Source organism: Fusarium redolens, assembly GCF_020744475.1.
Source record: "Fusarium redolens strain MPI-CAGE-AT-0023 chromosome Unknown BKA55scaffold_11, whole genome shotgun sequence".
Taxonomy (NCBI): Eukaryota; Fungi; Ascomycota; class Sordariomycetes; order Hypocreales; family Nectriaceae; genus Fusarium; species Fusarium redolens.
The window spans coordinates 1,645,776-1,671,173 of NW_025763674.1; the positions used below are offsets into that span (position 1 = coordinate 1,645,776).

At 48.5% G+C, this 25,398-nt stretch overlaps 8 protein-coding genes across 8 annotated transcripts; 4 read left to right on the forward strand and 4 right to left on the reverse strand.

Moving 5' to 3' along the window:
- Nucleotides 1-138: 138 nt before the first annotated feature.
- BKA55DRAFT_516650 (general substrate transporter) lies at nucleotides 139-1,904 on the forward strand (the record flags this gene model as incomplete). Its single annotated transcript, XM_046188105.1, has 5 exons — nucleotides 139-334; nucleotides 388-1,127; nucleotides 1,184-1,218; nucleotides 1,271-1,690; nucleotides 1,742-1,904. The coding sequence occupies 5 exons, from the start codon at nucleotides 139-141 to the stop codon at nucleotides 1,902-1,904; spliced, it is 1,554 nt and encodes a 517-aa protein (XP_046047787.1).
- Nucleotides 1,905-2,244: 340 nt separating this feature from the next.
- On the reverse strand, nucleotides 2,245-3,741 carry BKA55DRAFT_595658 (cytochrome P450; the record flags this gene model as incomplete). The annotated part of the gene is made up of 3 exons (XM_046195834.1): nucleotides 2,245-2,673; nucleotides 2,729-3,438; nucleotides 3,489-3,741. The coding sequence occupies 3 exons, from the start codon at nucleotides 3,739-3,741 to the stop codon at nucleotides 2,245-2,247; spliced, it is 1,392 nt and encodes a 463-aa protein (XP_046047788.1).
- A 613-nt stretch (nucleotides 3,742-4,354) lies between these two features.
- BKA55DRAFT_704594 (uncharacterized protein) lies at nucleotides 4,355-5,277 on the reverse strand (the record flags this gene model as incomplete). The annotated part of the gene is made up of 2 exons (XM_046200646.1): nucleotides 4,515-5,277; nucleotides 4,355-4,442 (listed from the first exon to the last, which is right to left on the reverse strand). The coding sequence occupies exons 1-2, from the start codon at nucleotides 5,186-5,188 to the stop codon at nucleotides 4,355-4,357; spliced, it is 762 nt and encodes a 253-aa protein (XP_046047789.1). The 5' UTR covers nucleotides 5,189-5,277.
- Nucleotides 5,278-5,755: 478 nt separating this feature from the next.
- BKA55DRAFT_541466 (uncharacterized protein) lies at nucleotides 5,756-7,791 on the forward strand (the record flags this gene model as incomplete). Its single annotated transcript, XM_046190375.1, has 2 exons — nucleotides 5,756-5,885; nucleotides 6,011-7,791. 2 exons carry the CDS (start codon nucleotides 5,756-5,758, stop codon nucleotides 7,789-7,791), a joined length of 1,911 nt encoding a protein of 636 aa, XP_046047790.1.
- A 666-nt stretch (nucleotides 7,792-8,457) lies between these two features.
- BKA55DRAFT_692368 (uncharacterized protein) lies at nucleotides 8,458-18,600 on the forward strand (the record flags this gene model as incomplete). Its single annotated transcript, XM_046199774.1, has 11 exons — nucleotides 8,458-8,932; nucleotides 8,987-9,054; nucleotides 9,109-9,223; nucleotides 9,298-9,427; nucleotides 9,478-9,643; nucleotides 9,692-9,934; nucleotides 9,989-10,851; nucleotides 10,900-15,742; nucleotides 15,794-17,422; nucleotides 17,473-18,434; nucleotides 18,492-18,600. 11 exons carry the CDS (start codon nucleotides 8,458-8,460, stop codon nucleotides 18,598-18,600), a joined length of 9,603 nt encoding a protein of 3,200 aa, XP_046047791.1.
- Nucleotides 18,601-18,818: 218 nt separating this feature from the next.
- Nucleotides 18,819-20,857, reverse strand: BKA55DRAFT_574111 (S-adenosyl-L-methionine-dependent methyltransferase). The gene is made up of 9 exons (XM_046193277.1): nucleotides 20,359-20,857; nucleotides 20,267-20,299; nucleotides 20,099-20,189; nucleotides 19,992-20,033; nucleotides 19,784-19,938; nucleotides 19,687-19,724; nucleotides 19,497-19,634; nucleotides 19,025-19,444; nucleotides 18,819-18,974 (listed from the first exon to the last, which is right to left on the reverse strand). The coding sequence occupies exons 1-9, from the start codon at nucleotides 20,407-20,409 to the stop codon at nucleotides 18,941-18,943; spliced, it is 1,002 nt and encodes a 333-aa protein (XP_046047792.1). The 5' UTR covers nucleotides 20,410-20,857; the 3' UTR covers nucleotides 18,819-18,940.
- Nucleotides 20,858-21,434: 577 nt separating this feature from the next.
- Nucleotides 21,435-23,134, forward strand: BKA55DRAFT_618830 (heterokaryon incompatibility protein-domain-containing protein; the record flags this gene model as incomplete). Its single annotated transcript, XM_046196743.1, has 2 exons — nucleotides 21,435-21,942; nucleotides 22,012-23,134. Coding segments are annotated over exons 1-2 (1,173 nt in total), but the record flags the coding sequence as incomplete, so codon positions are not given.
- A 939-nt stretch (nucleotides 23,135-24,073) lies between these two features.
- BKA55DRAFT_692371 (chaperonin 10-like protein) lies at nucleotides 24,074-25,334 on the reverse strand (the record flags this gene model as incomplete). The annotated part of the gene is made up of 2 exons (XM_046199775.1): nucleotides 24,074-25,213; nucleotides 25,284-25,334. 2 exons carry the CDS (start codon nucleotides 25,332-25,334, stop codon nucleotides 24,074-24,076), a joined length of 1,191 nt encoding a protein of 396 aa, XP_046047794.1.
- Nucleotides 25,335-25,398: the final 64 nt, after the last annotated feature.

Sequence of the window (25,398 nt, forward strand, 5' to 3'; positions counted from 1 at the left end):
TATAGACACAGATGCCAGACACTTGTCCTGGATATATAACACATCGGGGAAGCAGCCAAGATCAGCCCTCGATCTGTAGCTGCTTTCAACTCCAAGTCTCTTGAACAATTAGAACATTCACCAACACTCTGGCTCACCATGACCTCAAAGGAGACTGATGTCGACATTTCGGAGGAGACCCATGCTCCCCAAGGCTCAACCTTGCCTTTCTGGAAACAGACTGAGCTGAGGAAGTTGTATCTTATGATGGTCTTTCTCTTCATGGGCTCGACTACCCTCGGCTATGACTCTAGCTTGCTCAATGGTCTTCAAACAATGGGATCATGGCAAACATGTAAGTCACTTCATTGACATTTAGTACTCCATTCAGCTGACATGATAACATAGTCTTTGATCACCCCGAAGGAAGTCGACTAGGTATCTTTGGCGCCATGCCTGGTTTCGGAGGTCTTTTTGTCCTCCTCTTCGCTCCATATGTCGCCGACGGACTGGGTCGAAAGAAAGGCACAGCTGTTGGTTGTGTTGTCGTTATTATCGGCGCCCTTATGCAGTGCTTTCCTCAAAAGGGTCACGGAGCACGACGCGATGCGCTATATCTCGTCGGTCGATTTATCATGGGCTGTGGCTCCAATATTTCCAACGCTACTTGCCCTCTCCTCATCACCGAGATCGCCCATCCCCGACATCGAGGCAAGATCACGACTGTTTATAACACACTTTGGTATCTTGGGAGCATTATTGCGGCCTGGGTATGCTTTGGAACTCTGAGGAACCAGACTGGAACCCTCCAATGGGTCCTTCCGACCGGGCTACAGTGTCTCATGCCTGGTATTCAGCTTCTAGCCATCTTCATTGTGCCTGAAAGCCCCCGATGGTTGATAAGTAAAGGACGTGAGGAGGAAGCTCGCAAGATTCTTGTCAAGTACCATGGCAACGGAGACGATAACGATGAGTTTGTCAGGTGGGAATTCACTGAGATCGTCAACACCATTAGACTCGAGCGTGAGTCATCAGACAATGGATGGGCAGAGCTTTGGCGTACCCCAGGTAACCGGAAGCGATGTGGGCTGATTATTGCTACTGCGATCTTTTCTCAGTGCAGTGGTAATGGCCTTGTTTCATACTATGTAAGCGGAGCCAAAGATGTAATGCGGCTGAGAGTATAAACTGACTTTGACCACAGCTTGCCGCTATTCTCAAAACTATTGGCATTACCGAGTAAGTGAATATTTATGCAGCACTGCTATCGAGAGCTACTAACACATTCCAGTGCTGTCACTCAAGCATACATCAATGGTGGCCTCACTATCTGGTGCTGGCTTGTCTCCCTCTTCGCCGCTTTCTTTGTCGATCGTGTTGGACGAAGAGTTCTCTTCCTCTTTGCTGGCGTCGGCATGCTTATATCCTTCAGTATCTGGACTGCATGCAGCGCCGTCTATGCAAAGACTGAATCCTCTGCTGCTGGTATTGCCGTCGTCGCTATGATCTTTCTTTTCTACGGCGTGGCTGGTGCTGCATGGCCAGGCCTGACCGTATCCTACACTGTTGAAATCCTGCCATATAACATCAGGGCTAAGGGACTCACGCTCTGCTTCTGCTTCACAGCTCTCTCGGGGGTATTTAACCAGTGGGTGAATCCTCTTGGGTTGCAGCAACTTGAGTGGAAGTTTTATTTTGTTTACATTGTCATGTAAGTCATCATTCACTCATTATTAACACATAAACTAACATCGCTTTCCAGCTTGGTAATTGAGTGTCTCGTGATCTACTTCTTCTTCGTCGAGACGAGGGGCCCTACTCTAGAAGAGATCGCCGTTCTTTTCGATGGACAGAACTCTGCTGCTGGGATCGCCAAGAGCCAAGCTCAGATGAAGAGTGCAGTTGCAGAAGTCGAACACGCTTAGGAGCTTTTGCGTGGCCAGGTCGGCCTTTACGGGTTGTAGAGACAAGTACACATACGCATGCGTAGCTAGTGTTTATTGATGTTGTAATATGAAGCTTCGGTCCAACCTGCTCTAACTAGGTCATGACTTATGAGATTGCAATACGGACTGAGATAGATCCCTTCTTCGTCTGGACTACAATCAAGTCATGGTCATATGTAATATCCTCAAGTGTTGTCTCATATAGGCGCGCCCTGGGAATAACCTGATAAGCGAGCAAAGCTGCCATGATGTAGACTTCGCAATAAGCGAGACTTTAAAAAAAAGTTAACACAAAACCTGGAGTTGAGCAACATGAAACTTACTTTTCACCAATGCATGCACGGCTACCCTTACCAAAGGCAATTAATAGCTTCTGTAGTTTGAAGTTGGGCTTCCCCGCCTGTAACCATCTCTCCGGAGTAAACTCGTCCGGGTTGGGAAAGATCTCTTTATCCCAGTGATTAATCATCGAAGTCATGCCAATGGGAGTTCCTCTTGGAATCACCCATTCAACGTTACCATCCTTACTTTTATAGACTAAGTCTTCTTCGCGGGCAATTCTGGCCGAGCGGTGAGATACACCAGGCATTACACGAAGAGCTTCGTGGATGACGGCCCAGAGGTAAGGACGTTGCTCGAGCTCGGTCCACTTGAGGTTTTTCGGATCGATTCCTTCGAGATCGGCCATCAATCGTCTATATGTCAATGGCTGAGCGAGAAGATAGTAAGTGATAACCGTTAGAGTGGCCTGTTGAGAACTATGAGTACCGGCGTCGTATATGAAATGAATAGCAATCACTTACGGCAGTAGTTTCGGTTCCAGCAAGAAGGAAATTGAACCCCTCTCCCGATAATCGATACATGGATTTCTCCGACTCTGGTAGTGATTTGGACTCCATCACATCGGCGAAAACTCTTCCTCCCTCAGGGTTCTTCAAAGCAGCCGTGATGTACCCAGGAATAACAACATTCATCTGTCTCATGACTGCTTTAATGTCCTCACCCAGGTAGTCAGATAGAAACGGAAGAAACTGGGCCATCTTCCTTGCAAAGACATTGTGTCTCATCATGTAGGCGCTCTGGAAGAAAGACTTAACCCAAGTAGCCAGATTCGGTTCCCAACCGTCTTGGGTGATGAAGCCCATGGATTCACCGAAAGCGTACTGAGAAATAATGTCTGCCGTAAAGCAGTTAAAGGCTTCCTTCACGTCAAAGGGCTCTCCACCAGCGTATCGAAGCATCTTGTCAACCGTTAACTGTGCAAACTCCTTAACCTCACCTTCGAGTTTGAGCATCTGCTGACGAGAGAAATACTTGGACAAGGCTCCTTTCCGCATACGATGAACTTCGTGATGAACTGTTGAGAAACCAGTCACAGAGACGGGACCGGCACCCCCGGTGTTCAGCTGGTGCTGCCATTTGTCGCGGATTCGGCCAGGGCCAGCATAGATTTCGTCAGTGAAGTACGGGTCTGAGCAATGAAGCTCATCCGGGTTTATTCGCACAATCGGACCTGTATTGTGTTGTTAGATATTTTTCCAGGGACAGAACTCACGAACTTACCATAACGCTCGTGCATGCGGCGGATTTCATGTCCATAACGCCCGACCCGCCACCAATCATGATATGCCTCGTACGCATAGCTTGCTGCAGCAATTTTAGGCCCAGGGAAGCGGTGCAAAGGATGTAATGGCGAGATATTGTAAACTACCAATACTATACGATAGGCAAGCCAAGAAGCAACCAGATAGGCAATGGTCTGGAATACAGCAGCGGCTGTAATATTGGCCGGTGGCAATACTGACTTTGGCTCCATGCTGACGAAAATTTGTAAAATGAAAGTGAGAGGAACCAGGAACTGCGCTGACCAGAGGGGCTTATATCACCGACAGAATGGATATGTGATTCGAGAGGTCCCAATTTTATGCTTGGAAATGGGGCAGCGTTTCATCCAATGATCGATCATCGGCTGTATCTATACGCTTTGAGGTAAGTAGTCCGAACCCCCCTGTAAACTTGTGGAGTGATGTCCTTTGAAGCTTTGCATTTAAAGAATTTTCACTATTCTGTAGAAGTAAGAGAAAACTGGTAATATTTAATGTAAATTATTTATTGAGATGAAGGTGATTTAGTATGGTACCTATAGGCTGTCACTTAAATGCAGCGTTAGAATCACTCTGCACAACGGCTGACGAAAAGCTTGAGAACAAGAGACAACTGCCGCTCGTCTGGCCACGCTCAAGACCAACACAATCGAACCTGTCGGCGCATGCCTTTACACAAGCAGGAAAATGGTCCGTTTGGAGTTGATCGAGGATTTGTAAGCCCGAGGCAGCTGTTTCGCAGGCGATGTCAAAGGTGACGCCATCAACTGTATATGGGTTGTCGAGGCTGCTACAATCAGGAGCTGCACTCATAGTTGTGGTTGCTTAAGCAGTGGTCGTAGTGGTAGCAACCACCTTGATTGCAACGTCAAACTGATTGTTCCCAGAAGTTCCAGTAATTGAACTGTATCCGCTGCAGAGCTTTGTAGCTTTTATATATCATATGGCAGCGCAGTTAGACGATTCAGGGCAGAAAAACACGCACTGGTCGAAACTGTTGGCCTGAACTTTTCCTATCGATATACCGCCTCTGACATCGTAGTCACAGGAGAGCTCAAAGGTGACACCCTCGACGGTGTATGGATTACTGGAACTGGCGCAGCTACTAAGCTCTGTGGTAGAACTTGTAGTCGTTATGAGATCTTTAGTGATGTCTGCGGTACTGGCGGTGGTAGTGTTCAAGCCTGTCGTGGTAATGGCCTCTGTAGTAGACGCTGTGATCTCTGATGAAGACTCTGACGTTGTTGTCGATGTGTTTGGAGTTGTCTCTTCACCAATTGAGAATGTACTTGAGCTAGCTGAACTAGCTAGCTCTGACGAGGTCTGTGAGGTTGAGCCAGCTAAATCTACAGAGGTCGTATCGGTTGGCCCCTTTGACGTGCTTGTGGGCGAACTTGTAACATCCAACTCAGTAGACGAAGATGCCTCAGTACTCGAGTTACTGGAGAAAATGGAGGAATGGATGGCGGCAGACAAATCAACAAGCTCGGAAGAAACGGTGGTGGATTCTTGAGAATCTGATGCTTGTGAAGAGGTTGAAGCAGATGAATCAACAACTTGGGAAGAAGCAGTGGTGGATGCTTCAGAACCAGATGATTCGGAGGGGGTACTACTTGGTTCAGTATGACCTGAGCTGAAAGAACTGTACTCTGTAGACATGGCCGTTTCGGCTGTTGTAGACTCTTCGCTACTGAAACTTCCGGAACCGACATTTTCAGCTGTGTTTGCCTCAGAGGAGACTGTCCAAGAAGAGGTCGAAGTGTCAAAACCCACAAGCCGACCATTTCGACGTTGTGCAACTGCATCTTGATTAACATGTAAAATTGCAAAAGCATAGACATTATTTTCACCATCATAAATAGCCAAAGTAACTGGTACACATTCAGGAGGACTAGTAGTAAAAGTGATATATACTTGGCCACTAGAGTCCTGACAGAAACCTGCCTCATCATTAGATCTGAGTTCCTGAACACGGGCGTTCGGCCAGTAGTTCCAAAGGTTCCCGTAATGGCGCTACTGGCAAGAGAGCCTTCGGCCTGAGTACCGAGCTCCTTGTATTCCTCACCAGAGTAAAAGGCCGGTACACCGCCAATAAAGAGCTGACCTTCAGCTAGATTGAAGGTCAAAGCAAAGGTACAAAAATCGGCCTTAGCAGCATCAACAAAGCCCCTAGTTGCTCGTTTCTTAATATCGCGTTTCTGAGTATTGGATTCCTGGGTGGGGAAGATGACAGCTCGTCCGGGTGGTTCGACAATACCGGTCGAGGTTGGAAACGCGGAAGAGATTATGTCCGTTGTAGACACCAAAGATGTATTGATTGGATCGGTCAAGGATCCGGTTATTGAACCAGAGGATGGTGCCCCCGAGTAACCCTAACCCTGTTCTTCTAGAAACCCGTTAATAGTATTTAAAGAAGTATTTCAGGTTTAAGTACTATAATTATTAATAGATTAGGTTTTATGTTGACTATACTCTATACAGCCCATAGTAATATCTGCCTAAAATCCTTTAACCGGAAAGCGGCCCGACTGAGTCCTATCATGTGGGGGATTGCAAGGGGCTATGTCACAGTTCTACAGGGGGATTTACTGATTTCGGGGGTTCGTGGAAGCGAGAACTCGCTACGAGATCTCTCAATTACTATGCAAGATGGTATAACCTCTTATCTGTCTTTAAAACCATATCTCACCAATCCGCTCGCAAGCAACACCTCAATGTCTTCTGGAAATGCCACTGCTCCCAGTCTGGGAAAAATGCCCACATCTGACATTGTGTTCCCTTTGCATGAGTTTGACGACTCTCCTATCAATCGGTACATGCAACACTGGACCTTGCGTTTCGATGCTGTCCTTGACACGCAGAGGCTGTGCGCAGCTCTCACACACCTTCTCAGCCTGGGCGATTGGAGAAAATTAGGCGGCCGCTTGCAGTTCAACAAGGTCGGCAAGCTTGAGATCCATGCACCAAGAACATATACTCACGAGCGTCCGGCATTTCAATTTTCAGAGGAGACTTTCTTGGTGAGAACTACGGATCATCCTGTTGCGAAAAACCTCCCGAGGGCAAGAGGCAAGGCCGAACTGTTTCCCGGCATCACTTCGCAATTCAACTCCTTGACCCTTGGCCCTGAATGGGGGCTTGACTTTACTGAACACATTCGTCGCCAAGAGCCCATTATTGGCGTCCACATAGCTCTCTTCCAAGATGCGACATTGATCAGTATCCGCTGGGTTCATGTTGTATGTGATTTCATGGGGATCAAAGCTCTGGTCCTGGCCTGGTCGATGGATCTTCACGGACGCTACGACGATATTCCACAATTCATGGGTGCATACGATGACCCTCTGAAGAATATTGGATCAATGCCGCCCAAGGAGCCTTACGCTCTGGCGGGTATGCAGCTAAGCCCTGAAGCTTTCAAAAAAACGTACGAAAGATACTTGGAGCACGTCGCGAGATACCCAATATCGGTGCGACGCATGCTCGTGCTACCAGACTCCACCTTGCAGAGGATCAAGATGGACTTTATCGGTGGCCACGGTTCGGATAAACTCGAAGTCATTCCAAAAGGAGCCCTCTTCAATGGACAATTTGTAAGCGACGCTGATGTTTTGGCTGCATGGGCGGCGCGGCTCTGCTGTGGTATCCTTCCAGCGGTGGATCGGCCCGTCCATGTGATGGGCATGTACGAGGCGAGACACTGTCTACCAGACACGTTCCCTCAACGCAAGGACAAGCCCGATTCGAGCCCCGTCTTCATCGCCAATGCAACTTTCTCGACCTCTACCAACACCACGCTTCGAGCGCTTCGGCAGCAGCCGCTGGCGAGAACGGCCCTCCTGGTGAGGGAGTCCGTGGCGACGCTGACCAAGGCCCCCCAAGTGCACGCGCAACTGCATCTCCTGCGGGAGTCGTACGCTAAGGACAAGGAGAACCCGCCCGTCTTTGCCGCCGAAGACTCCTTCATCCTGGTCGTGTCCAATTTCAGTAAAATGGGCTTTTTCGACTCCATCGATTTCTCACCCGCTGTCATTGCCCCCGCCGTAGCCGGCCATGGGAAGTCTCCGGGCAAGCTCGCATGGCACCAGTGGACTTCGCTGGAGCACAATACGCATATTCGCAACATGTTCCAAGTGGGCGGCAAGGATGGCCAGGGCAATACGTGGATGATGGCGATCCTGCCGCCCGAGACCTGGGCTTTGGTGGAGGAGCATTTAGCCGGCCTCTCGGATGTACGGTCCAAGGCGCCAAGCAAACTGTAGGATCTGGCTTATGGGAGGCACAGTTCTGCGGCTCTTAGGCTGCTGTCCAATAGAGCGCATGCGCTACAGGTCTGGGATCCATCCTTACGCCAATTTAGTTAGCTGATGCAACCCCACGATCCTTGCGGAAATACAAATACAGGTAGCTTTTAGTTGCCATTGGCAGGTTAAATGCTATGCCTTCTGTCCTTCCGAGCTGGGCAATCATCTCAAGAGCCCTGAATCGTGCTATAGTGGAGGCTCATGGCTCCATAATCCTACGCCTGGCCACAAGGAGCCATTGATTCCGATCTTGCCTAGAGCAGCACAACGGGCATTAACTAGTCGCGCAGCCACTAGACCTTGAGATGATCCCCTATGTGCGACCCGATTCCGGATCTCGATTGTTGACTGCCGACCAATTTAGCCTATTGTTGTTTTGACCTGGAAAGCAGTGATAGCTCGGGCTCGCAAGCCAGGAGGAGGTTTTATGTCCACAGGGACGGGACGAGCCTGAATCCTTCGAAGAGGGGGGACACCTTGGCTTGCGAAGTAAATACGTGATCAGTTGAGAAACATTATAACTGCAGTGAACGAGAACAAAAAAGGAAATATATGTAGACTGTTTGAATAGTTCTTCCCGTATCCCCAAATCTAAAACCATTGAACTGTTGTCATACCAACGTCATGTCTCGAATTATGAGCCCTCCAGCCCCGATCGCCATTATCGGCGTCGGTTGTAGGCTTCCAGGTGGAGCTAACAACTTAGACAAGCTATGGCAACTGCTGTCGGAGAGCCGGAATGGACAGACAGAAATTCCCAAAGACCGATGGAACGCAAATGCGTGGTTCGACTCTTATCCAGATGCGAAGCAGTCCATGGTGACCAAGCATGGGTATTTCCTCCAAGATGACATTTCCCAGTTTGATGCCAAATTCTTTGGCATTTCTAGCGCGGAAGCACATTCGATGGATCCGCAACAGCGTCTCTTTCTCATGACGACGTACGAGGCTCTCGAAGACGCTGGTATTCCCGTTGAAAAGCTGCGAGGCTCCAACACTGCAGTGTATGCCAGCATATTCGAGAGGAGCTACGACCGCATGGGGCACAAGGACCTGTCCACAATTGGCAGGACGCACCTGAACGGAACGGGCGAGTCTAGTAAGTCAATGTAGCTGGCCAATGACGCCTGTACTTGCGGCTTAAACCAATCAGTCCTGTCAAACCGAATATCGTACTGTTTCGACCTGCGGGGTCCCTGCATGAGTATTGACACCGGCTGCGTATGAAATTCTAGAACTGAGATATCCGACGAGTGCTTGACTGACTTTGAGTAGTCTGGCAGTCTTGTCGGCTTGCATCAAGCATGCCACAGCCTTCGATTGGGCGAGTCGAATCTCGCCTTGGTTGGTGGCTCACAGCTTGTCATTCAACCAGACGTTCTAAGCATAAGTGAGTTGTTTGACCTACCAGCACTGCCTATAAACCGCAAGCCAGAGACGAATACCGTGCTGATATTCATGTAGTGAGTGGCATGGGAATGCTCAATCCAGATGGAAAGTCCTATGCTTTTGACTCAAGAGGCGCTGGATATGGACGCGGTGAAGGGGTTGCCACAATAGTCCTCAAGCGTTTGGACCACGCACTCAAGGACGGGTAAGTCATGGATCCTTTGCAGCCACTTGGCGTGTTAACCAAAATGGTAGTGACCGAATACACGCCATCATTGCCAATTCGGGCATGAACCAAGACGGCAAAACGCCCGGCCTGAACACTCCAAGCAGCGAGGCACAGGCAGCGCTTTCACTCCGTGTATACCAAGAGGCTGGACTGAATCCTGCAGATACATCATTCGTCGAGGCTCACGGCACTGTAAGTTTTTCGGCAAGTCAAGAAAAGAATCAGACTAAGAACGAACAGGGAACACAAGCAGGTGACCGCGAGGAGATAGCATCGATATCTAAGGTCTTCTGCGAAGAATCTGGTAGGACAGATGACCTTTACGTTGGTTCAATCAAGACGAACATCGGCCACCTTGAGGCTACTTCTGGCATCGCCGGCTTACTGAAATCCATACTCATCCTCAAGCATGGCTACATTCCTGCTAACCTCAACTTCATCAAACCAAAGCCGTCTCTAAAGCTCTATGAGAAAAAGATAAAGGTACAGACCTCTAAGTCATCGAACTAAATAGAGGACGCTCTAACATGCTAGCAGATTCCCAGTAAACTTACAAAGCTGCCAACACCACAGAACAATGGCCCAGCTCGAGTATCAGTCAACTCATTTGGGTACGGAGGAACTAACTGTCACGTTATCCTTGAGGCTCCAGGTCCAAAACCTCAGCTTAATGGGAATACGAATGGGACATCCACTCATCAGAATAACCCTGAGCCATGTAATGGAGCCACCAATGGACCCTTGACCACTCAATTGACTTCTTCGAACGGATCCTCAACTCCTACTGATACCACTACTGTTGTCGACTCTACTCCGCAATTATTTGTTTTTAGTGCATCAACCGAGAAGGCTTTACTCTCAACATCAGAGAATACCGAGCAGTGGGCAAGTACCCACCTACTGAATCCTCAGACTCTACGCAGTCTTTCCTACACACTAGGTGTTCGTAAGTCCGTTCTATCATTCCGACGAGCTATCGTCGCATCGACATCCGTGGAGCTGCTGGAAGAATTAGACCAAATGGTTCATCCGAAGAGAGCCACAACTCTTGCACCGCTCAATTTTGTCTTTTCCGGACAAGGTGCGCAATGGCATGCGATGGGCCGTGAACTCATCAATTCGTCACGATGCTTCCGACAGTCAATAAAGGCTATGGAGAATACAATACGGCAGGAAGGAGGCTCGTGGAGTCTCATTGATGAGCTGCTCAAAGCGGACAGCGAGTCGCGGATTGGTGAGGCTGAGATATCCCAGCCTGCGACGACGGCTATTCAGATTGCGCTTGTGGATTTACTAGAGAGCTTTTCTATAAGGCCCAGCCGGGTTATTGGCCACAGCTCTGGTGAAGTTGCTGCTGCATATGCTGCCGGTGCCTTGAGCAGAGACAACGCCATCATTGTGTGAGTCAATTGCATAGCCTACGAGATGATGTAACTAATATTCAATAGTGCCTATCACCGTGGTGTTGCCTCCTCGAATGCCAAAGCAGAGGCTGCAGTGCCTGGTTCCATGATGGCAGTCAGTCTTGGAGAGGCCGAGGCGCAGCGATACATTGATAGGGTTACAACTGGAACTGTCAGTGTGGCCTGTGTGAACAGCCCCTCGAGCAGTACAATCTCGGGAGACTTGGCTGGAATTGAAGAGTTAAAGTATTTACTTGACGCCGAGGGAATCTTTGCCCGCAAACTCAAAGTTGATACTGCATATCACTCGCATCACATGCGACGGATCGCACAGGATTACCAGGAAGCAATGCGAAATATCGAGTCCTCTGACGTACGGAGTGGTGTTATATTCTACTCAAGCGTTACCGGTACAACCAAATCAACAGCATTCGGCGCCGACTACTGGAGCGACAACTTAGTATCCCAGGTCAAATTCAGCCAGGCATTGGCTTTGCTGCGGGATGATCAACTACAAAACGAACCGGGGATGGACACAAGTGTTTTCATCGAAATTGGTCCTCATTCAGCTTTGGCAGGCCCCTCTCGTCAAACACTTACACTACCAGGAGGCGCAAAGTTCAAGTTTGAATATTTCTCTGCCCTATTGCGCCATAAGAACGCTATACAGACAGTCTTATCCCTTGCCGGCAAGATTTTCGAGCTAGGCCTCAAGGTCGATATGGAAGCCGTACTCAAGATGACTGATGAAGGAGAGCCTGAAATTATTCGGGATTTGAAATCGTACCCTTGGGATCTTGCCCCATTTTGGCACGAATCTAGACTAAGCAAGGCTCACCGTTTTCGCAAGTTTGCACCACATGATTTACTCGGCCTCCTGGATCCGGCGAGCACTATTCAAGAGCCGCGCTGGAGATACCACATCAACTTGGACGCCTTGCCATGGCTGCGTGATCATGTAGTCGAGGGCTTTACATTATATCCAGGCGCAGGCTACCTTACCATGGCTATCGAGGCGATGAAGCAGCTTGTGCAGTTGAGAGATGCCCAGCGGTCGATTTCAAAATTCATCCTCCGTGATGTAATCATTTCGAAGTCCATTGTCCTCAACGAGTCGGATAATGACCAGCAGTCTGGCGAAGTTGAAGTACAACTGAGCATGTCCACCTCACGTCAATACGAAGGCAGTCGCTGGGAAACGTTCCGAATTTGGTCATATGACAATGCCAATGGATCGTGGACCGAAAACTGCTCGGGCGAAATTACAATCGAATATGAAAGCCCTGAGGATGATGAGGTGAATGGGGCAAGAGAAGCAGATTTGCGCAGAGAAGAATCGATGCAACTCCTTAATGATGCTCGAAAGAGCTGTGATATGGAGATGACAAAGACCGAGTTCTATGAGTTCGCTAAGCTTACTGGCAACCAATGGGACGGGGCATTCAGTCCGATTGATTCTCTGAAATACGGCAACAAACAAGGTCTTCTCGATATCATTATTCCAGACGTGGCTGCTTTAATGCCGTATCGCTCCTTTAGGCCTCACGTCATTCACCCAATTACCCTCGATGCTGTTCACCAACTTAGTGGAATGCTTTTCAAGAAGTTTGTGTCCAACGCTCCTTGTGTTCCGACCAAGATTACTCTGCTGGAAGTTGATGCCAAGATCTCGACACGAGCAGGCAATAGCCTGACTGCCGCCATGCAGATCGAACCCGATGGACTAAAAGCATCTACAGGTCAGTCTTGGGTGTTTCAAGAAGAGGCGGATGGCCAGCTCAGGCCAGTCATCAAAATTTTGGTCAACCTCAGAGCCATCGGCGAGGCGCATCAAGATGAGAACCGGCCCTTCGTCCAGGATAAAGTAAACCGGCTGGAATGGAATCTGGACGCAGATTTTATGACGGAAACGTCGTTCTCTCACTTTCTCTCTGTCACACTGGGCTTGGATGAGAACATGACATACAACTATGAAGGCAGCAAAGTATCTGCTATCGAAGCTGAGGAGAGCTTCCGTGTGGCTGACCAGGCGGCATCTATTTGGATTCGAGATGCACTAAGCTACGTTGAGGCCAACAACGTTGAGATCACGAGCCCTCATCTAGTCAAGTATCTTGGATGGATGAAGAAGTGGGTCAAATCTGACTATTACAACCAGATCATGTCAGGCTTGTGCTTCGAGGATGAAGTCGGCATACTGCAGCGCATTGATTCCCTCGCTAATGCACCTGAGTTACAACTACTTGCACGTGTTGGCAGAGCCCTTCCCGGAATCCTAAGCGGTACATCCGATCCGTTGAGCGTTATGCTGGAGGGGAACCTCCTGATACGGGCTTACGAAGGTGGAACTTTCAGTAGTGACTATGAAGCTGCAGTTGCATATCTTCAACTTCTCACATTCAAGAATCCACGCCTTCGCTTTTTGGAGATTGGCGCCGGGACGGGCGGCTGCACAAAGCGACTTCTCGGTGGGATTGCCGGTCGGAACAGCGGCGACGGCCTTCCCATTGGGCAGTACACGTACACGGACATATCAAGCGGCTTCTTTGAAGAAGCTCGCAGCACGTTTGCCGACTGGGAGTCTTACATGGATTTTAAGACGCTGGATGTGGAAGGAGATCCCCTCAAACAGGGCTTTCAGCCCGAATCATATGACGTTGTCGTGGCATCGAACGTCCTGCATGCGACGAAGCGGATGGATGTCACGATGGAGCATGTGCGAAAGCTTCTCCGTCCCGGTGGAAGCCTCATTCTCGTCGAGAACTCGCCTAAAGGCGCAGTTATCGGTCTCATATTTGGCACGCTATCTGGATGGTGGGCTCACGAGGACGAATTCCGAGAGGACACTGCGCTGATGTACAGGGAGCAATGGGATAAGATTCTATCAAGGAACGGCTTTGGCGGCATACATGTTGCACGCAACAGCATGATGGTTTCCAGAGCTGTGCCTCTGTTGATGAACGGACATACTATGGGAAACAATAGGATTGTACTCATCAAAGATGCTGCCGATGATGGTATTGTTGAGATTTCCAAGAATATCAAGCCTACTTCGACCGAGGTTCGGATAAGCGAGCGCACTTGGGACCGAGTAGATGTTAGCGAGGACACGCTCTACTTGGTCCTTGATCGCGCTGAGACACCTCTACTCCTCGACCCTCAACCTCAATTATTCACAGCACTCAATGCTCTTCTTGCTTCAAAGGCCAAGATCCTGTGGGTCGTCATTCAAGATACTCCCGATCCAGTGTCCACGGCATACAAAGGCGTAGTAAGTGCTTTTATACGAGTCCTCCGTCGCGAGAGTGGCAACACTGGGTTTGTCGCCCTCGACATCCGTGATCCTGCTCCCAGCCCGGAGGTGACCGGGCAGGCAGTAGCTGGGATCTTGCAAAAGTGCTTCTGGCCAGGCACTCATGATGGAAAGTCTCTGGAACCTGAATTCGCCTACGAGAATGGCCGAGTGTCAATTCCTCGGGTATTGCCAGACGCCACGTTTTTGAAGTGGGCTCGTAGCAGCTGGAATGACTCCACTGTGGCCCAGACAGAGAGCACTCTTCATCAAGGTGACCGGGCTCTCAAGCTTGAAGTCGCTACTCCCGGCTTGCTAAGCTCTCTCCGATTCGTGGATGGTGACTTGTCGCCCGAATTAGGAGCTTGCCAGATCGAGGTCAAACCCGATGCCTACGGGGTCAACTACAAAGATCTGTGCGTGGCCCTCGGACAAATGAATTCTGATGCGCAAATGGTTGGCGAATTTGCTGGTGTTGTAACGGCCGTTGGCGAAGATATGAAGGACACATATCAGGTGGGAGACAGGGTCATGGGCTTTGGTGCTCAGCCATATAGCAACCTGTCGCGAGTAAACGGATACCATGCCCACAAGACGCCCAGCTGGATAAGCAACACTACTGCAGCATCGATACCCTATGCATATTTGACGGCGTACCAATGCATCAGGAACCTGGCCCACCTCGAGCAGGGTCAATCTGTTCTCATCCATTCTGCATCCGGAGCTGTTGGTCAAGCGGCGATCCAACTTGCCCAGTCCATTGGAGCAGAGATCTTCTGTACGGTTGGAAACGGCGAGAAACGGCAATTTCTCATAGATGATTACGGCATCCCGGAAAACCACATCTATTCCAGCCGGTCCGGTTCATTCAAACAGAGTATCATGCGTCTTACCGGCGGGGAGGGTGTGGATGTCGTGCTCAACACATCAACAGGAGAGATGCTTAGAGACAGCCTTGACTGCGTCAAAAGTTTGGGCGTCTTCATTGAGCTGAGGAAGAGTGAGATGCAAAAAGCCTCTCGTCTGAGCATGGCTGCATTCGAAAAGTCAATCACATTCCATGCCTTTGATCTGGTGACTCTGGCTACACGAAAGGCTAACCAGATATACCGGATGCTTGGTGACATCGTCGAACTCATTGGGTCAAAGGCACTGCGCCCGGTGCAACCAGTTAACATACATCCCATCGAGCAGGTCGAGGATGCCTTCCGCCTTATGAGTGCGAGAAAACACATAGGAAAAGTTGTTCTCGTGACACAGCCAACATCAAGAGTCAAATGTCTGCCAGCGCAGCCTACACCTCTGCGACTCCGAAAAGATGGAACTTACATCGTGGCAGGAGGCCTCGGCGATCTACCTTCGCGGATATGTCACTTTTTCGCTGCCCGGGGAGCCGGACATATCGTCTCCCTCTCTCGGCGCACTATCGACGATGAGACGAGACGTAAGCATATGGCAGCGGTGGAAGCGCATGGTGGCCAGCTTCACCTATTGAAATGCGATATCACCAATGAGGAGCAGATGAGGAATGCGGTCTCGTATTGCACAGCGCTGCCTCCAGTCAGAGGTGTTGTGCAGGGCGCTTTGGCTCTGAGGGTAAGTTGCTGTTATTCATATCGACTAATATAATATCCTGACACTCTCTAGGATCGAACCTTTTCTCAAATGACAGTCGGTGAATGGAAGCAGCCACTTCAGCCCAAAATTGTTGGAACCATCAATCTTGACAAGTATTTCGCCAGCCCAGACTTGGCCTTCTTCGTGGCACTTTCATCTATCGTGTCTGTGATTGGAAAGTCTGGTCAGTCGAACTATGCAGCCGGCAATGGCTTCCAAGATGCCTTTGCGCGCGCTCATGCCAATCACCCGCATACTCAGTATGTCTCCCTCAACATCGGCGCTGTCTCCATTGATGCCCACGGCGCTTTGGAGGCATCCCAGAACGAGACCGCAATCAGTACTATCAGGGCAAGTCTCCGACAAAATAGTGTCATGGATATCTCTTTTGAAGAGTTCTTCGCAAACTTTGAATACATCATGACAGATTCTGCTCGAAAGGATGGCCTACACCAGTCAATCCAAGCAGTAACGCGTCTATCAATGATGGAAGCCAACGACGAGTATTTGCTCAACAATCCCGTTTTCAACCAATTACCACATGCACTGGGGAAAAAGGCCAGTGGCGCCGCCAAAAGCGACAAGGTCGACTTTGCAGAGGCACTGGCTGGTGTGAAGACCATGGCTGAGGCGGAGCAGCTGATTCAAGACGCTGCACTCGCCAAGTTTTCTGTCTTCCTCGACCGGCGTATGGAGGAGATTCGGGTAGATCAGTCGTTAGCCACGATTGGGCTGGATTCTCTCGTCAGCATTGAGTTGAAGAATTGGATGGTGCGCACATTTCAGGTTAATCTACAGACATCTGAGTTGAGCGGTGCTGGCAGCATCACGGCCCTCGCGGCCACAGTTGCTTCGCGATCTAAACTGATTCCTGATGAGATACGGCAATCACGCCCGAAAGAGGCTGGCCCTGTCATAGAAGAATCATCTATATCGAAACGCGAGCAGGGTCAGACCAATCACGGCTTCTATTGTTGCCGGACGCGCAAGGAGTTACCCAGATACCCGCTCGTCGACCTAGACGAGGCCATTAAGGACCTTCTCAACAGCATCGGCCACTTCGCTCACACTCGAGAGGAATACGCAGAGCTCAGTCGTAAAGCCCATGCCCTAGCGGCACCAGATAGTCTTGGTCACAGACTCTACAATAAGCTGCGTGTCAAGGCTGATGATCCGAACGTGGAGAGTTGGATCGCCGACCTACTTCTCAAGGCCTTGCATCTCAAGCGTCGATACCCACTCGCACCCTTTGGAAATTTCTTGGGTACGCACTTTGACAGCCCGATAGCCCACACCCAGGCGGAGCGGGCGGCTATACTGACTACAGCGTTGTATGAATTCAAGGCCGACCGTGACGCAGGCAGGCTGGAACCTGATTTCCTTGGTACCAGGGCTAACTGTGGGCACTCATTATCCTGGCTTTTCAACGCCGTAAGAGAGCCAAATGTCGACTGTGATAAAATGATGAAGTACCCCGACAATGAGTACGTTGCCGTACTGCGAAAGGGACATCTCTTCAAAATCCCGCTGAAGCAAGCGGAGACGACAGCTTCATATGACATGCTCAAGGAAACATACCAAGCAATCGTCGATTTGGACTTCAAAGACAATTCTTGGGCTGGCATGTTGACCACTGACAATCGCGATTCATGGGGATTGGTAAGTGGCGTTTTGGGCTTCAACTTGAAGTTGAACTGACAGTCTTTCAGAATCGGCAGAGACTGCTCTCTTTGGACAGCAGGAATGCAGTTTATCTCGAAACCATTGAAGCTTCTGTATTCGTCATGTGTCTTGACGACAATAGCCCGGTCACGCGCGCAGACCGAGTCCGCTCTGGTTACATTGGGGACTCCTTCAACCGCTGGCACGACAAATGCACCCAGATTATTGTCACCGCCAACGGGCGCTCGGCAACCATCTTTGAGCACTCCATGATTGATCTCATGACAGTTTCTCGGCTTTCCCAGAGACTCCAAAATGCTATCACCACTCTTGATCCTAGGAATGCCGCATCAAGCGACGGTAGCATTGCTGCTGATCCAGCTAGTCTCAAAGAGATCCCCTTGGTGACAACAGAAGACATTGATAGCCGCATTGAAATCCTCCGCCAAGACTACCTTGCCATCACATCCACAAAACAATACGTCCCACATCTCATCAACTGTTTTGGCAAAACGCTCTTGCTCAGTCACTCCGCGCCCATCAAGGCGACCGTTGACTTAACAATCCAGCTTGCTAGTCGACTGTACTTTGGCTACCTGCCAGCCAGTTGGGAGACCGTATCGACGGCGCATTTCCACCTTGGCCGTCCAGAGATTGTGCAGGTGGTTCTGAAGTCGGTGATGGACTTTTGCGACGCCGCTCTTGACGATGCTATCCCCCGTGGTGAGGCTCGCGCCAAACTCCTACAGGCAGCACGCGACTGCAATGCGCAAATCGCCAAGGGAACCGAGGGTCGTAACTACTTCAGGCTGATGGATGTGATCGAGGTCATGTCACAGGATCAGAAGGATGAAGAGATGCCAGAACTGTTCTCCGACCCCGTCTGGAAGAGGGGCTACCCGCAACTGATTATGCAAACGATGGTGGAAACAAAGCTGGCAGAAGATCCGGGCTTCACCATGCCGCACCCAGAGTCTGTATGGATGAATTATACTGTGTTTGATGATTCGTGAGTCTCTATAGTCCTGAGACGGTTTCTTTGAGCATATACGCTAACAAACAATAGGCTTGAAATATGCTTTGTCAGTCCAGTAAAGAGCGCAGAGCGATTTAAAGCGGCTCTAGATCGAGCAGCAGAGCTTGTAAAGAACATCATTTCGGCACAAGATATATAAAAGGGCAGAATAAAAGATTAAATTCCTTATATTAAAAGTAACTTCATAAATAGATTTGAATTCTAGCCATAAGAGATATATTTATATTATAGAATTATTATAATAAGAGACTTTTTTAAATTTTAAAAAATGTTTTTATAAAAGATTCATAATAATACAAAAGAATTTATTTCTATTTTTTCAAATATTTATACATATGAAATTATAAAACTTAAATATTAGCTTAAAGAATCAAGTTAATAATATTAAGAGAGAGGGAATGCCATAGCTATATATAAAGTAACAATACCGCCTTTTCCATATACATCGCCAGAGAGCTCTATCCGCTTACGCACAATTCTTAAGCTTCAGGCTTCCTTCCGTAAACTGAACGGCTAACAAAGTATCAGCACATTAAGAAGAAAAAGGGGGTGATAGAAAATACATTGACCAGTAGGCATGGATTTTCGGATTGTTTAAATCCTTCCTGACATCAACTAGGAAAACATTAACCTCCTCAGGGGTCCAGCCAAGGCATCTTGTAAACAAAGCCATTGAAAGTCCGTTAAGAAGGTTAATTGTGTTTAGGTTGCTCCACTCTCCAAGGTCCTTAAATCTTTTCTCCTTGGGCCAGCGATTTGACGGCCATTTGAATTGCGTCTCCTTGACATTGACGAACCCGATATCGGTCATAAGGTGTTTCAGTCGCTTAGTCTCGATGAAAGGAGTTCCGTGCTCCTGTCCAGCTTTAGACAGAAAATCGCCCCATTTCCAAAGAGCATGATCTTGGGTAAGTGTGTTATCATCTGATTGCATCATTACATCGACGTCCTGGAGCTCAGCGTAACCGCCCGGAGCAAGGTTTCTATGCATATCAGGGCTTGCCGACCTATTAACCAAACAATAAAATGACTCACTTGAAAATCTTGCGTAAATACTCTGGCCAGTTCTTGACTGAGACGTTCATCATTCTGCTGTGAATATAATCAAATGGCAGAGAATAAGTCCATTCCTCGTCGATATCGTCAATCTCGAACTTTACATTCGGAGGCACGCTGCTCGAGTTTGAGTAGTTATCCATGTTCCATGTGAGGACTTATCTCATACAATTCCGGTTGGGTAGGAGACAGATCGACCCCTATCACCTAGTCAAATTATTAGTTTTAGTCGCTCTTTGCTCTAAGGCGCAGGTGCTTCCTCTCACCTCGGCCTCGGGATGTTCGTCAGCAAAGTCGATCGCCCAAATGCCTGTACCGGTACCCAGGTCCAGAACTCGGCCAGTCTTGAAGTCTGGAAGGTTCGGCGGGGAGAGACCAAGCTTGTTAGCAAAAGTCAGGAGGAACAGATTGTGCTGCAAGTCTGAAAAGTTCAAGTGTCAGCATCTTTGACAGTGGAGGAGCATTCTATATTACCTAGTCTGTCGTTTTCTGTTTCGTCATTGGGCATATAGTACTCTACAGCAGGTGGGAAAAGGTGTGAGTCCTAGAAATCTTACAAAGGATAAATGCGTGCAACCTACTTCCGTCCTTGTACCCGTGGTATGTTCTCCCGTTTTCGAATCGATAATTGAGGATAGAGCTGGTCACACTAGCAGTTGATGACGTATTGTCCTATGTCGTCGTTTGTATCAGCAATTATATTCTTTCACTACACATCAGGGGTAAGCCAAGAAGCCATCCATCCATACATCTTCGACCGCTGAGTCTTGATCGTCGTCAACCTTGATTTGGGGGTTAGCTCATGTTCATATCGTGCAAAGTCGCGGAGAAGAGGTCGTACATCGACGTGTATGACAGGGTCTGCACCGACTGTAGCCATTTTACCAATCATTAAACTGCTTCAGGTGCGCGCTGCGGTCTTTCGTAGCTAGAAGGTGTTGAGGTTAGAGGAGATATTTGACCTAGAGTTGTCCCCAAGGGACGGAGGGGCGGTAGGATTTAACCCCGCAGACACGCCCTATTTGTAACCACAAGCAGTAGCCAATGATTCATTGTGCTGTGGCTTTGTTGTCTCCTCTCTCCTCTCTCCTCTCTCCTCTCTCCTCTCTCACCAGGAAGATGTGCAACACGAACAGTACCAACAGTGACCAGGATGGGGTACCCTAGCCAATCAAGCGTTCTGTTTCTATGGGGACTGCGGCCTTGGCCAACAAAAAATCGTTACAACAAAGCTCTAACATGTGATGCATGCGAGCAGAAATGACTCATTATTTCCTCCCGCCAGCAATGCGTTACTATCTCTTTAAGCGGCACAAGCCTCCAAAGCGGTCAAGACAGGGATATCAGGCCAATTAAAAGAAGTAATTCTGCCAATACAGGCCAGTTTGTATCTAAGAGGCCAACAGCCAGTAAGAAGAGATATAGAAAATTAATAGCCAGTTAAAAGTAGGGGGAAAAGAGGCTATACTACTATAGAAGTAGCTAAGTTACAAAGAAATACAGGCCCTTATATAGCTGCTTCTATATAAAGTCTCTGTAGCCTTCTGGTACGTGGGGTCAAGTGGGTCGAGTGACCTGTTGGAGGCTTGTGCCGCTCAAAGAGATAAGCTAAATTAAGTATTGGGTTTGGAGACACAAATTCGCAGCGATACCACGCAATCTTTCGTCCCTGTTTAAAGAAGCAAAGTCAACTAATGAAGAGCGAAAACCCTACTTTGGCTTGAACTTTGCTCAGAGCCTGATCAGAAGGTGGTATATGGAAAAGAAGGGAAAACCCGTTTAGCTAGCGCTCTTTCAAGCACACGATTGGTGGAATGCAGGTCCGGTACCTGTCACGTTATCGCCGTTCCTAACCTCGTGTTGGCTGCGCCTCTGTTCAAAAACCCGGATTAGTTTATCACCCTACTCAAGAATTATCAGCAGAAACGCATTGAGTTGCCTGTTTTTGGCCAATGACCGTCGACCGTTTTCGCACCATTTTCCCCCTTATAGAAGCTCATTGCGTTTCGCGTACCACACTAATGAAACCAAAAATCCGAAACGCGAAACGCGTCGCATCGCCGTCGTCTACCCCCCTGTTAGATTTAATATTCACTATATAGAAGGTTTTAAGTTTGAATGTTGTGAACTGTGGGAAGTTCAGTTACGGCTTGGAAATAAAGATAGAGTAATGCCATCATACGACGGGCCGTCGCTCCATCTTGTAAATTGCTCGAAATACCACGGCAGTCACTTCTGGTTTCTCTTGGTTCGCCCATGAATCCGATCTCGAGCTGGTTCTCCTCACTCTCTTCAATATCCTCATCCTCGGTGACAAGCTGCCATTGCTGCTTCATATATTCCCTCGGCGCTTCCTACCAACAAGTTCACACTTTATGCAGCTAACAGTTGGGAAATATGCACTGATGACATGCTCTCCTGATTGGTTCAGCAATTGAAACAACAAGCATGTAAGCGCTGGTGAAATAACTGCCTGTGCTGCCTAATATCGCAGGACAATTACCCCGCCTTCCTGCAACAAACTTACACTGTTCAAGTTCAATTCATCTAGAATGAAGGATAGCATCATGGTCATGCGTCAATCCAAGGACGGGACAAATCAAACGCAAGTCCTGAGCGAATCCTGGTCTCTGTATAAGCCTCTGAGCCAACATCAAGATTGCACACGGCTGTTGCGAATCGAAGCAGCTAAGGATGGTGATCCCATCACCGGCAGCTTGTTCGAAGTCACCTTCGGTGACAGGCCCAAGTTTGACGCGCTCTCATACATGTGGGGAGATGGTCAAGCTGGGCAAACTATTACCCTCAATGGCGTCGGCTTCAACGTCCGGCAAAACCTTTGGGACGCTTTGCACTACCTTCGGAAACACGCTCCTGACACGGATTACTGGATTGACGCAATATGTATCAACCAGAAAGACATTCCCGAACGGAATAGACAGGTTCGCATGATGCACCATATCTACTTCAGAGCTCAGACCGTTGTCGTATGGCTGGGAAAGAGATATGCGGAATACGAAGCAGCTTTGCCTGACTTGCAAAGACTTGGCCACTATAAACCTTCCGATGAACAAGTCGATCCGGAATTACCAACAGATTCACCCCAATCCGACTCAGCTGAACGCAGCCTCGCAGAGAAGTTGTACAATGACAATTATTGGAAGCGCCTGTGGATAATCCAGGAGATTGGGCTAGCCCAGAAGATTAAAGTATGCTTTGGAAACTCGGCGGCAGAATGGAAACAGTTTACGCAGTTCATCACCATGCACAACTTTGGATCTAAAGGCCCTATAAGGTTGGAACGGCAGCGAGAGGAGAAATATACCGGGTCAAACACATTGCTTCAGCTACTGCAGGACCATAAAGAAGCAGATTGCCAAGACAGGAAAGATAAGGTATATGGCCTTGTAGGAATGGCTTCAGACGCTCGGGGCTTTTCTATCGATTATAACAAGTCGGTCTTTGAGATTTGGACCGACGTGATGGAATTTATGAATCGACACAGCCTATTCTTTGATAGGGATATTATATCCATCGGGCACCTCGTCAAGTTTCTACTCATGGGGGCGGAATGCGACCCCTTGCAGCAGATCCTGCGGCCATACGCACCTAGAGATGGAGACGACACAATCATCACAGACACAACGCACTACAAAGCATTTAAGCTGCAAGGTGCGGTGCTAGGGTGTGTCATATATGTTGGTCCGCATCCCCTCGACATCGTTGGAAATCTTAACGCGGTGGATACGTGGATAGAACAGGTTCAAGCGAACTATAGGAATGATCTTGGTAATGCCCACAGAGAGAGCGATACAATGATTCATACAATTATAGAACTCGATGATATCAGCCTGTCAAAGAAATGCTTCGACTGCAGGAGCATTGTACAATGGCAGGAAGGAGATCACGGCTTTTTGAAAATCAGCAACCGCCCCGGAAACACAATATCAGGCTGGATTCGAGGATTGCAAAGCAAGTCTTATGGTCTGGCTGAGAAGGACCCTTCACCTGCAGCACAGTCTCCTGACAATAATTCACGTCTGTTTCAAATGTCTGCTCAATATCAGGCACCCTGGAAACTGGGTCTTTCATCCAGCGATGTACGCGTTGGAGATCTCGTTTGCTGGCTCGAGTGGCCGCGAAGAGCCATTATAGTGCGAGCATACGATGAGACGCATCGGTGGAAGTTGCAGGTAGTGGGCACGGCAGTTATTGCTGAAGATTTGAGAGAGCCGCGTCTGGACTGTTTACAACGCCCAGACTGGTCTGAGAACAAGTTGAAACTAAGTATTTTCCTAGATGCAAGGACAATTTTTATTCTTCTGGCTAAATGAATAAAAGATAAGAAGTAATTTTCTTAATTTCTATTTTAATAAATATATTAAATAATAATAATATTAATTATAATAGAATTAACCCTGGTTTAGATTATTACTTATTTACTAATGTAAAAGTAGCTTTTTAATAATAGTAAAAACCCTTTTTAATATCTTAAAAAGATACTTTTTATTTATAGCTAAGCTTATAAAAGTAATAAGAAAAGCTATTATATTTAATTAAAAAAAATAATCTTTGCTCCCATTCCCGGTATATGCGCCGTTTTCCTCGCCATTGACATTGAGCGCTGGGTGTAGTTTCGCCTGCGCAGGCTCATTAGGCCCAGCAATCAGAATCTTCACCACCTGTCCCTGCTTGACCTTCTTGAATGCGTCTTCAGCCTGATCAAAATCCATCACACCACTGATGAGCTTCTTGACCTGAACTCGACCACTAGCAACAAGTTCAATAGCTAACTGATAGTCACCAGGCCCGTATCGGAAGCTGCCCTTTGCTGTGACCTCCTTTTGGCACATCGCCATTATAGGAAATGCAATATCCGCTTTGCCCATGCCACCCTGAACATACACACCTCCAGTCTTCACGACATATAGGCTCGTTTGAATAGAAGGTTCTGCTCCACTTGCATCGATCACAACGTCAGCGCCTTGTCCAAGATCACAATTCTCAAGTAGAGCCGTCGCGTTGTCTTCGGCCGAAAGTCTTTGAGATAGATGTGTATGTGTGAAAGCCAGCTCCTTCGCAAATTCGAGCTTTGACTGCACAATATCGACACCGACAATTTTGCTTGCACCAAATGCCTTGGCAACTGCTCCACAGAGAAGGCCAACTGGCCCGGCTCCCATAATCACAACACTATTGCCAGGTGTTACTTGGCCTTGCCTGATGATATGCACTGCAACCGCAAGCGGTTCGATCAAGGCTCCCTCTTGTAGAGAAACAGTCTGGGGCAGTTTATAACAGAAATCGTATGGCGCGACCCAAAAGCCTGTCAGAGTTCCATGGTAGGGAGGCGTAGCCGCAAAGACCATATCGCAACAGAGGTTGTATCGACCCGCCAAACAGTTGCCACAACGCCGACAAGGGTATCCGGGCTCAAGAGCAACTCTATCGCCTGGCTTAAGGCTCTTCACGGCATTGCCGACCTCGACGACGGTTCCGGCAGATTCATGGCCCAGGACCATAGGTTCTTGCACAACAAATTGGCCGATTCTTCCGTGGTCCCAGTAATGCACATCTGAGCCGCAGATGCCCGTGTAGTTTACGGCAACAAGGACATCGTTGGGTGATGAGAGCTGGGGTATCGGCCGCTGGGCGAATTTGACTTCGTGGGGTTTGTTGAGGAAAAAGGAGAGATTCTGCAAAGTTTTTGTGTCAGCCAACCTGGGCTGCTCAAGTCAACAAACATCTCAGGGGTATGTAGCTCACATTTCTCGATTTGGGCGGACCGTCGTCTTGAATTGTCACTTCTGCAGGCATGGCGTTGAGTATATGAGGTAGAGCAGCTGATAAATCTCGGTCGGAGAGTTGAGCAGTTTTGAAG

Bases quoted from the DNA above. Each gene is read 5' to 3' on its own strand.
- BKA55DRAFT_574111 (XM_046193277.1), bottom strand. From the start codon at position 20,409: ATGATTGGTAAAATGGCTACAGTCGGTGCAGACCCTGTCATACACGTC. The intron at 19,635-19,686 runs GTATGAGATAAG...AAACTCGAGCAG, and splicing joins TCTCCTACCCAACCGGAATT to CGTGCCTCCGAATGTAAAGT. The intron at 19,445-19,496 runs GTGAGTCATTTT...TGATATGCATAG, and splicing joins TATTTACGCAAGATTTTCAA to AAACCTTGCTCCGGGCGGTT.